At 42.4% G+C, this 11,352-nt stretch overlaps 1 protein-coding gene across 1 annotated transcript; it reads right to left on the reverse strand.

The window, feature by feature from the left end:
* Positions 1-2,457: 2,457 nt before the first annotated feature.
* Positions 2,458-10,293, reverse strand: angel2 (angel homolog 2 (Drosophila)). Its single transcript, XM_008293374.1, has 9 exons — positions 10,196-10,293; positions 7,618-8,582; positions 6,844-7,055; positions 6,465-6,534; positions 5,499-5,929; positions 5,181-5,316; positions 4,285-4,360; positions 3,797-3,927; positions 2,458-3,106 (listed from the first exon to the last, which is right to left on the reverse strand). Exons 1-9 carry the CDS (start codon positions 10,243-10,245, stop codon positions 2,943-2,945), a joined length of 2,235 nt encoding a protein of 744 aa, XP_008291596.1. The 5' UTR covers positions 10,246-10,293; the 3' UTR covers positions 2,458-2,942.
* Positions 10,294-11,352: the final 1,059 nt, after the last annotated feature.

Genomic DNA, 11,352 nt, shown 5'->3' on the forward strand with positions numbered 1-11,352 from the left:
GGAGAACCCGGAGAGAACCCACACTGCAAACTCCACACAGAAAGATCCCAGTGTCCCCACCGGGACACGAACAGGCAACTTCCTTTCTGCGAGGCAACAGTGCTAACCAACTGCACCACCTTGCAGCCCCTATCCACAGACAGTCCATCTATAAATGTCATCTCCCGACACTTTTTACATTCATGCAGCTCCATAATATCACACTCCCACGTCTGTGTTTCACTGTCAGGACTATACATTCATTGTAGCTCAAACCAGGCTACTGGCAAACCCAACACATTTATCTTGGTCTCATTTGATCAAAGAATGTGCTCCCAATATTCATCAGACTTCTTTTCATGTTGTTTAGCAAAGCTGACTTCTGCATGTCTGTACTTTAGACTGCAAAAGAACATGACGGCTGTGGTCACCTGTCAGGATGTCAGGACCAGCTGCAGAACCACAGATGTGACTGTGGAACTGCCTCGAGGAACCAGACTGCAGAGAGGGAAGGCTCTGGGTAAAGATGCCATCCATAAAGGTCATCTGGGCTGTCATAGAGACTCTGATTTCCTTTGAAAGACCCTCTGCCAAGTTTGTGTTTCAGAGGTAGATTGTGCAGGTAGTGTGCTGTTAATGGGGTCATTTTAGGAGGACGGGCACTGCAGTTCTAAATCGTGGCCCTATGACTTGCTCTATACCTCCTAATTACTGCAACAACTGTGTTTTAGTTGATCACCACTGTTCCTGTATGCATCCATGTTTTCTCCATGGAGCCACGATGCAGACAGACACAGACTATGTTCTGGTGTTCACAGCTCATCTTGCAAACACAATCCTGCAATTAGGCTGATTAGAAATGACTTGTGTACTCTTTCTTTTTGTTTTTTTTTTCAGTGAGCACAAATTCTCTACCTGGTGTGTCAGTGAACACGTGTATTCATAGTTGTTGAGTTTCTACTTTGGAGCCTGTCAATGTAGTCTTTTTAAATTCTTGGGTTTTGATTGTTCACAGAAATATTCCAATAGTCAAAATTTAATCACCTTAGTCACATCTGCTGCACACTGTTCTGTTTCAACATCAGAAAACACTTCAGACACAAGAAAAACAATAGCCACGTGTAAAAATGTGAATCATTTATTTACAAACTGTAAACTGTCCAAAACTAGCAAACGTCACCTCTTTCCAAAATGCTAGAAAAATACATAGAGTCCTCGTTGTTTGATGATTATACACAAGTTAGAAATCAGAGCACAAAATGCACTAAATTCATACATAATCCAAATTTACAGTCTAAAATATGAACTTTTTACAGGTTAGATCTGCAGGTAAAACGCAGAGTTTTTCAATACTTTGCAAATGCAAAGTAAAATAAATTATAGAACCTCTATTTTTAATTATACATATTTAAACTCAATCAAATCATCATCTATTGTACTGTACGGTGCTTCATTTCACACAGATTTTATGTTTTTTGGCACACATTAGTACAAAAGAGAATTATGACAAGGCAATGATACAGGGGCAGCTGTTCACACATGGGTTTTCTTCAAAGCATTTTTAAAAATACACTTAAATTTCCTTAGCTTTACTTGTTCTGTTGTAACTGAGTCCCTTTATCACAGCAAAATAAAGTTATCAAGTATCTTTCCACCTTAGCAGCACTAATGTTAATGTTCAGGTTTTTAAAAAAGATTTAAAATCTCTTCATAGATTCACATCCACAAGGAAAGCAGTAAGATGAAAGTAAACTTTATGTACCAGTAAAAACTTTCAATGTGAAGGCCAGTTGTCTCTAAAAGAGTTAACCTGAAAAAAATATATACTAAAAACTTCTATATATTGGAAAAATTAGGAATCAAATGAAATATTACTATCATATATAAACACACGGGGATGTTTTTATTTCTGTACCTCTTGGAAGTTTTAGAAGCAACCCAGAACAGTAAGCACAGGCTGCCTGACAAATTATTAGTGAGCATAATTTTCAGAATAAAAGTTTAACTTTTGGTGCTTTACATCTTCTTAGTGATGGGTTTTAACAACAAGTGCTTCATATGAAATGTCATCCAGCTTCCTTAAAGATGATCAAACATTAGATCAAAAACCGCTTCCTTCTGCATTTATTAAAAATGTGCACCTATCTTAAAATATTTTTTTTCAAGCCAATGGAAAACTGCAACACAGTGCTCTGAGCAGAACCTATCCATCCATCCATTATCTATACACCGCTTAATCCTCACTAGGGTCGCGGGGGGCTGGAGTCTATCCCAGATGACTCAGGGTGAAGGCAGGGGACACCCTGGACAGGTCACCAGTCTATCACAGGGCTACACTTAGAGACAGACAACCAAGCACACTCACATTCACACCTACGGACAATTTAGAATCACCAATTAACCTAAGCATGTTTTTGAACCTTGTGGGAGGAAGCCGGAGAACCTGGAGAGAACCCACACTGCACGGGGAGAACATGCAAACTGAAAGATCCCAGGTGTCCTCGCCGGGACGTGAACTGGGGATCTTCTAAGATGGTGCTAACCACCGAGCAGACCTCTGAGCAGAATCTTTTGTTCAAAAGAAAAAAACAAATGTTCACTTTGTTGTTACCTTTAGTTGCATAAATCACAATTAATGGATCAATCAAAACTGTAGGCCATGACGTCTTATTTCATATGTATACTACCTGCAGCCAGCTCTGTTTTACATGTTGTTCCTTGTGGGCAATTAACTCACCACCAGCAACAGACATTTTAGCATTTAATCCATGTTTGGCACTTCATCCTCTTTCATGTTCACGTGGCAAAGAAAATTTACATTTGAACATTAGGTTGAACATTAACTGAGTGCGTGACTGCTCATTTATCAGACCTCTTTAATGCTGCCTTCTTCCCTGTTAGTTGCACTGTCAGTATGACAGCTGTTCTGATTGGCTGTCCTCTGTCGACATGAGGAGCCCAGGTCAGCGCTGGAAACGGAAGCGAGCAAGGAGAGGCAGATGGTCTGACGAGTGGTGCTGATTGGGCAGGCCGTTGACTTCCTCCAGCTCTGACTCACCGACCAATGACAGCCTGCCCAGCAGCTGGAGGCCCCGCCCACCAGGAAATGAAGGAGGTGTGGTGAAATCTTTTAGAGGAGAACAGAGGGACACCGAAGACAGAGACACTGTGACTGATGTGACTGAGACGAAAAGATTAAGAGATGTAGAGGGGGAACAGGAAATCAGGGAGAGAAGAAGGCTGACTACAGTTTCTGCAAGTTTTGCCAGACTATAGATTGTTTGAGACCTTTTTAATACCTTCACATGATCCCTGTCTGACATATTTAAGCATGTGGGAAAACAAGCAGGATGACATGGTGTGCAAACATTTGTTATTTTACTTTCAAGCAGTACACCCCAAAAAATGTAAATTAAATAACCTACGGCAAGTGGACAGATGCATTAACAATGTTTAAAAAAGCCACATTGTAGTATCAATCAGCTTCCTTGACATTGCAACAGATGTGAGAGGCCTGATGGTTCAGAATGAAGCTCCTCAGAGCAGGCAGCTCAGTCCACTGAGGCAACAATCTTACTTCTAGTTTATAGATGAGTAACACCTCCAGACAGCCCACAATGAGATTCAAAACCTTCTTATAGCTGGCACTGCTGCCTGCCACCGGCAAGAAAGGTCATTTAAATGAATGACTTCGTAATAGTTTGCAACACAAACACTCTGCAAGACAGAAATAGGAAGTAAGGTGGGTAAAGAAAAGACGGTATTGGGAAGGTGTGTGTGCGTGTGTGTGTATGTGCGTGTGTGTGTGTGTCAGTACCTGGAGTGTACAGGATGTAATCCACTGTCATTGCCGTGCGGGAGTGACATGTGGTGATCTCAGGTCTCCCATCAGGCATCAGCCGGTGTTGATAGGACGACTGCAGCTTCAGGCCGTGCTCAATCCTCGCTCTGCACAAACACAAACACAAACACAAGGTTAGTGTGTGCTGGTAGGGACTGCAGACTCTGCTTTACTCACTTGGAACAAGATCTGAGTTATTTATCCAAATGCCTGATTAATACTCTACAGCTCTGATGCTCACTTGAGGCAGAGATTGATTTTTTCTACATATAAAGCAAATTGTGACAAAAACAGATTTTGTCACTTAAAGACTTTAAATGCATGTTTGGGCAGCATTTCAAAACCAGTTGGACACTTGCAAGAATGCTGCAGCTATTTTCAAGATCAGATCAACTGAGTATCACAACTTGGAGAGAGGGGACAAAAGATGGAGGAAAGACAGGAAAGGAAGGGAGGGATGTTACCTGTTAAAGGCAGCAGCAGCAGCAGCTTTGGTGGCGAGGTCTTCCACAGACAGATTAGAGATTCCTCCTTCTACGGCTGATAGAGAGAGATAGTTTCCGTTTGAGGCTCAACAACACTCAACTTCATCTGAATAAAAATTAAACAAAACTAGCCATCTATGATAGCAACATAGGAGCAGCAGCTTCCAAACCAATGCTTCGCGATGAAGTGTATTTCTCAAAATGTCAAACAAATACTTTAACGATGCAACTTGTTTTAAACAAATCTTTTGTTATATTATTTAAACCAGGATTAAATTTAACCACACAGGCAACTTAATGAGTCAATACTGACCTGAGCTTGAACTAGAAACTATTTACCTACAATGGCTCCAAGTCTGAACTAAGCTTATGCTGCTTAAGAATACTGCACCACAAGTCCCTGATTAGATCCACACTTACAGCTTTCATTTTAAACTACAACGACCTCCATTAGAAATAATCTCCGTCCCTGACAGGCCTGAAATGGGCTCATGAACATTTATGTACTCCTGGCATGGGTAAAACCACAGATTTCCTCACATAAACTACAAGGTCAGCAACGCCAGTGATGTGGTATCCATGTTGAATTAACCACTGGTACTCTTAGCTGATGTCTTCTTCCTGAAAAGTGTCATGTGATGTCAGCGTAACGAATCAGGACACGGCATGTAGTGACAGTAAAGACCCAGTCAGACAGTGAGTATGAGTGTCTGCATCATTGTTTCTAGTTTATTAAAACACAACCCCAAAGTTTTCAAGGCCAAAAAGTCTTCATACTCTGGAGAAGCGTTGATGCTGGATGTAGCAGAGGTTGTGTGTTTTCAAATGAAGACTGATTAGTGTGGTTGTAGTCTTAAACTGGAGGTGAAGTTTACCTGTAGGGCTGGTGGGGGAGCACTCAGCAGTGGGTTTGTTCTCATACTGACACTGATGGGTGATTCCCAATCTGTGAGACCAGATTGGAGACGTGAGGAGACGCTGACCTCTGGGACTGTTCTCCTGACCGGACACCTGCACAGAAACACAGACATGTTCAGCCTTCTATTGCAGATACTCACAGATTTGATTAACTGACTGTTTGTGCTTAAACCTGCCAGAACGTTTCTAAGGGTCAAAGTGAAAGTAAAAACAACAACCTACAGCTCGTAAGATTGACTCTGATTTTAAAAAAAAATGAAAACTGTGTGCCTCACCATGCCGATCTGCATCCCGCGATAGTCCAGGCAGCCTGAGGTCAGGAAGCTGTACAGCGGACTCCAAGGTGTGGAGTTAAAGTCCCCACACAGCACAACCGGATTGGCCGATCCATCCGGGAGGCGGGACAGTCGACCGATCTCAGCCAATAGGATGGCCAGCTGGGCCAGTTTGATGTCACCTCGACGAGGGTTGTACAGAAGGTGAGTGTTGGCGACGCAGATGAAGGAGGAGGGATCCGACTGGCTGATGGAGTCGTTAGGTCGCAACTGCACAACCAATCCCACGTTGTCCCGATCGAGGAGGGCGTCGCCAGGACGGAAGAACTCCACAGGGTTGGAGGAGAGGAGGGAGAAGCGGGAGGTCTTGAAGGTGACAGCACAACCGTCTGGTTTCTTTCCTGTTCGCTTCTTATACTCACAGTGGTAACCTGATACACACACACGCAAAGAGAGTTACCATTTTTCCAGTATTGGTAACACCTGTAGGCATATGAAAAAAATGTTGTTCATGATGTCAGAGTTTCTAACTACTTTTTTTCCCCTTTTCTATGACTTATGGTATTATAATGTTGATATACTGGATAAATCACATTCCTGAGTTCACTACCTCTAGTCATGGTGGTGCTATTTCCAAAGACGTGTGATTTGTTTTTGGGTTTTTTTTGTAACAGGGAGAATGAAGTGACAGCAGCAGCACTCTGCTCCTTCACCACCAACCAACACATATATACACACTCATGTCCAGAAATAATGGCAGGTTAACAAGCAGGATTTATTTTGGTGATTTTGCTGTCAAGGAGAACTGCATCCACCCCTTCATATATATTATCTACTGCCAAACCCAACCCTTTTCCTGACCTAAACCTGATCGGGCTATAACGCTTTTCACATATGTCAAAACTCAAAATACTCTTCACAAAGACAGACGTTCACATAAATACACAAACAAACAACGATTCCTACCCAGAGCCTGTAGAGCAGGTTTAATCTGGTTTTCATAGTGGTCCTCCTGAACCTCCTGAAGACACAGGATCTAGAAAAACAGAGTTTTCAGTAATTTATGTTCCATAGCCAAAAGTATGTGAACACACACTTTTTCATGTTGTTGCAGTTTTTACATGCTTTGGCTCTCCATTAATGCAACAGAATACAATGATGTCTGTGACTATAGTGTGCAGGTTGGTTTGTGTTTCAGTATGAAACTGCCTCAGTGAATGAACCAGAACCAGTTCAAGCTGTACTGCTCAGTATCAGAGATGGACCTGAAATACCCTGCAGTGAGGCTGCAGCTGTTCCTCAGGCGAACATGCTGTTTAAGTGTCATCACATCTCATCCACTCACATCAGCGTTGTGCTGCTGGATCTCAGCCAGCAGGTTGGGCCGCCGGTACTCCCACGAAAGGACGCTGGGGTTACAGTGTCGGTACAGGTAGGCGTTGTCCTGCAGCAGCTCCTGGGACAGAATGTTGTAGGACATCACTGAGAAATCAAACATTGTGCTGCCCCCTGGTGGCTGGAGGTCAGAACTGCAGGGCTCCCAGTGTCTCTGAAGAGCTGAGGAGAAGAGATGATGACAGAAGAGTGTGAGTTAGGACAAACTCTAGTGTCTTATTATCAAAAAAATAAAGATCACACTGATGATCAGTGTTTACTGAAGGACTTAACAGCTTCTTTACACTCTATGTTGAGCAATCAATGAAAAATGACTGAGTCAAGATATTAAAATATGTAACGTATATGTGGCCTGGGACTTTGGCAGCAACAATTCAATCAGGCAAATATAGATGTTAACAAGACTGTGTTCAGGTTTCCTTTTATTCTGAGAAACTTCACTTTGGTTGAAAGTGTTTATGCCTTAAAGAGAACGTTTAGTTTATTTGTGTTCCTTTAGATTTATATTGTTGCTGTGTGTTATTTCACTGAAGAGCAACCTTTTCTTAGCTGATCTAAGCATGAACAGACAGATTATTCAGAAGAATTGTGTGGATGAGGTCTTAAAATGGACTAAAGCCAGAATCTTCCTGCAAAACTGTATCTAACACTGTGTGTACTTTGGAAATTTGTTAGTAGTCATGTTAACATGTTAAAACATGCTGAACTAAATGAATCAACTTACTTTTCACAGGTTGTGAGACTGCATGTGGAGGAGGTTGCCTTTTTGCTCCATCTACCTGCCACGGGTTTTGCTGGGGAGTGGTGCTGTGAGGATGAGAAACGAGCTCCGGCCACTGCCCCCCATCACTACCTAACTTCCTTGACTGCTCTGCTGGCCCTTTTGGGTACCTTTGAAGCCCACTCAGCTCCTCAGTACCTCTATTTTTAAACCAGGGGTTGGGTTTGTGGACTGAAACGGTGTCCTGAGTCCTGGCCCCTGCAGTTTGTGAATCCTGCTGTCCTCCTTGCTGATGTTCCTTCCTCCCTCGATGTGGAGATCCATCTTTACTGGAACTGTCCTTTCGCTGTCTGTCTTTATTCACAACTTTAGTCCTTTCTACATCTTTATCTCTGCTGTTTTCCCGACTGACACCTTTTACAGCTCCATTCTTCCCTCTGTCTCGACCTCCATCTTGGAAATGGTGGTTCGATCGAAGGCTGCTGTTAATGTTGGAGCCCTGGTGATGGTGCTCTTTCCTAAAGCCTCCCTCCTTGGACCTGCCTCCTGATGCCCCTGGTGCTCCTCCTCTGTGTCCTTCCTTTTCTTCAGCGCCCCTCTTCTCCTCCACACTCTTCCTCCGTTTGTATGGAGGCTCTCTGTCTCGGTCAGGACGCTCCATCATGCGGCCTGCAGAGGTGTAGAATGAACGCCAGCTACCTGCAGAGGGACCACGGTAGGTATTCAGAGGGTGTAACGTCCTACCAGTGAAGACCTGATGGGCTGATGGGTGGGAGTGGGGGAGCTGAGGAGGCCAGGGTGGAAATCCCTGAACAGACGACCATGGATGACGAGTTGGGGTGAAGTGGGGGAGGTAGGTGGAGGAGGAGGCACTGCTGCTCCTGAAGCCGGCCCAGGAGAGAGCAGGATGGCTGCAGGGAGGGAGGGATGAGCTGAAAGAGCTCAGCCGGCGAAGGAACATGGGGTGGCTGGAAGGAGAGATCAGAGAGGAGTTATAAAGAGTTCAACATATAGAGCAAAACATCAAGCATTCTCTGGCTGTAGCTTCACTGTTTGGGGAATTTGCTGCTTTTAATCAACAAAACATTAATTTCAAAAAATCTGCAGATTGGTTAACAATGAAAATAAAGCCTGGCTGGAGCCCAGCTAACATGAGACATTAGATCAGACATGAGGTGAATAGATGAAAGGAAAAATATAGTAGATTTTAGGAATTTTGATTTAAAAAATGGAATTTTAAATTACCCATCTATTTGTCAGTTATCTTTAAAATTACCAGATTACTGGTTTACTTTGTAAAGTAGGGCTCAGAATATATTGTTTTACTTTGAAACCGGTGATGCGTGCATGTCAGTAGTCGGCAGACGTGTAACGTGAAGTAAAATAAATTAAATAAAACACACCATGCTACATCTTGCTGCTTGATACACAAAGAAAACTCATCCAGTTCTCATTTTCCAAATATACAAGAGAAGTCTGAGTCTGATAGAACATCACTTACAACAATTTAAGGCTCCAATTTAAGGGTGCGCTGACTTTTGGATTTTTAAAATTTACTTTATTCACAAAACACAAGAGTTTGTTGAAATGCAGGCACCACATGTGGACTGCAAACGGAGCGAGGAACAGGAGAGAAACACTGAAAGGTATTTTGTCAGCAGTGTTTTGTAATTGCTGCCACCACACCAGTCAAAGTAACCGACTTGTTTCACAGTTTAAATCTGCACCACAAAGCTCTGTGACAAGTAAAAAGTTAGAGCTAAACGCTATCCAAAGCAAAAAACTATTCTAGACACTTTTACCAGTGTTACACGTATGCGAAGGTTCCAAATCGGCCCTTTAAAAATGAATTGTCAGTGTAGATGCACTCTGTAAAAAACAAACAAACAAACACCCCAGTCATTGTAGAATAATTAATTCTTTTCTAATAGAGTTTCTATTCCTGTCTATTCATGACATCATTTCCAAAAGCCAAAATATGTTTGTTTGGTTCTCCAACAGTCCAAAGACCACAAGTATTTAGCTTACAACGAAAAAGAAAAGAGAAAAGCAGCAAATCCTCACATTTAGGAAGCTCCAACCAGACAGTGGCTGACACTTAGCAGTCAGACCAACATGTCCAACGGGAGAGAAAAGACAAGCACTGAAGTCAGAGAGACTATTGATAAGACATGACATGAAACATACTTGTTTGTGTTGCATTAGCGATGTTACAAGTCAGTATAACAATTCTCCATAACTAAAAAGGAAAAGCAGCAACCGCAGTGTTAGCTACGTTAGCTGTTAGCTGCCTCCCTGCTCCACTTTGCAGACTTGTCTCTAACCTGTGAAGGTGACACCTGGAACACTTTTGATTAGGATTTACGTTGATTTAATTCTGAATTTCACTACAAACAGGAAACTGACAACTCAAAGAACAAAACACATACGACAAAGTAATGTAACGGCTGCCACAAACACTGTCAGGAGTGTTTTAAAAGCCTCCTTCTCCCGTTGGCTGTTTCCGCCTCACTGAATATGAATGCATCTCAAACAGAAGGAACGTTCAGTAACTCTGAGCAGCTGGCTCACTTTAACTCACTTCTCCTCGTAGAAAGAAGAATCGCCATTTACGTTTCTGCTCGGACGCATTTGGATAAATTATAAAGACGAAACATGATCGAAGTTTGTCTGGTTTGATTGTAAATCCAAAACAAGCCACACTCTGTCTCAGAGATATGACGTTTCCACATACGTAGAAACTGAGCGCGGAATCCTGTGCTGCCTTCAAGGACAACGACAAAGCTCGGCCGTTCAATGTAGTCTATGAAGTGAACGGACACAATTACAAAAGAGCACATGGTCGTTAACGTTCACAAGCAACGCTGCACTAGAATACAGCAATAATAAAAACAAAGACGAATAAAGAAGATAAAATACCAGGTACTACCAATGAAATTTATTATAGTCCTAAATTGCCAAATGTTGAGTAAATGATAAGGAATTGCACGGGAAAAAAATGCTAAAAATTTCCACCTGTGCCTTCAAAAGGTGTACACAACACAACAAAATCAGCAAAATAAAATGCCCTATACCGTTTTTAATAACGATTGCAACTCTTCGGACAATATAACCTTTATCATCGTATTATTTTAAAGTTAAATGGTTCCCGTTGCTAAATTACGACGAGGTGTTAATGTAACTTCACATCAACTTCACGAGGGAAATTAAAGGCATCATCCGAGCTCGCGTCTTTCTCACGGTCTCGCGTTGGAACTTGTAGTTTTTATCTGTCCGCTGACTAGCATCAAATTATATAATACGGTTGTTGAACGGACTACAACCGTGTCGGTACAGCGAGAACATTGGCCCGACTAGAAACATGGCTCGTTGTCGCTAATATATTATTTTATCACATCACGAATGTCACGATTTCTTCTGCAACGACCGCCATTATTCACGGAGCTATTTCAGAAATACGGCATTATGTCAAACTTGAGAATTAGTGCGCTTCTACGTATTTTCACTCGAGCTGTTTGGAGAGAATGGTTGGCGAGATGAAAAGGTCATTGTACTTACGTAAAATCGAGGCTCCACTAGAAGACAGCGGTGTCGTTGAAAACTGGGTGTAAATATAAAATGTCAGCTTCTAATGTGTGACATGTTTTGCTCTACGGTGTCGTTAAAAGGTAAATTAAAGCAGTGAGAGAAGATCAATAATCCGCAGTGTGGATCCAGAGGAGCAGTGAGAGGAGACTC

The sequence above is a fragment of the Stegastes partitus genome, unplaced genomic scaffold, assembly GCF_000690725.1.
Source record: "Stegastes partitus isolate 25-593 unplaced genomic scaffold, Stegastes_partitus-1.0.2 Scaffold879, whole genome shotgun sequence".
Lineage (NCBI taxonomy): Eukaryota > Metazoa > Chordata > Actinopteri > Pomacentridae > Stegastes > Stegastes partitus.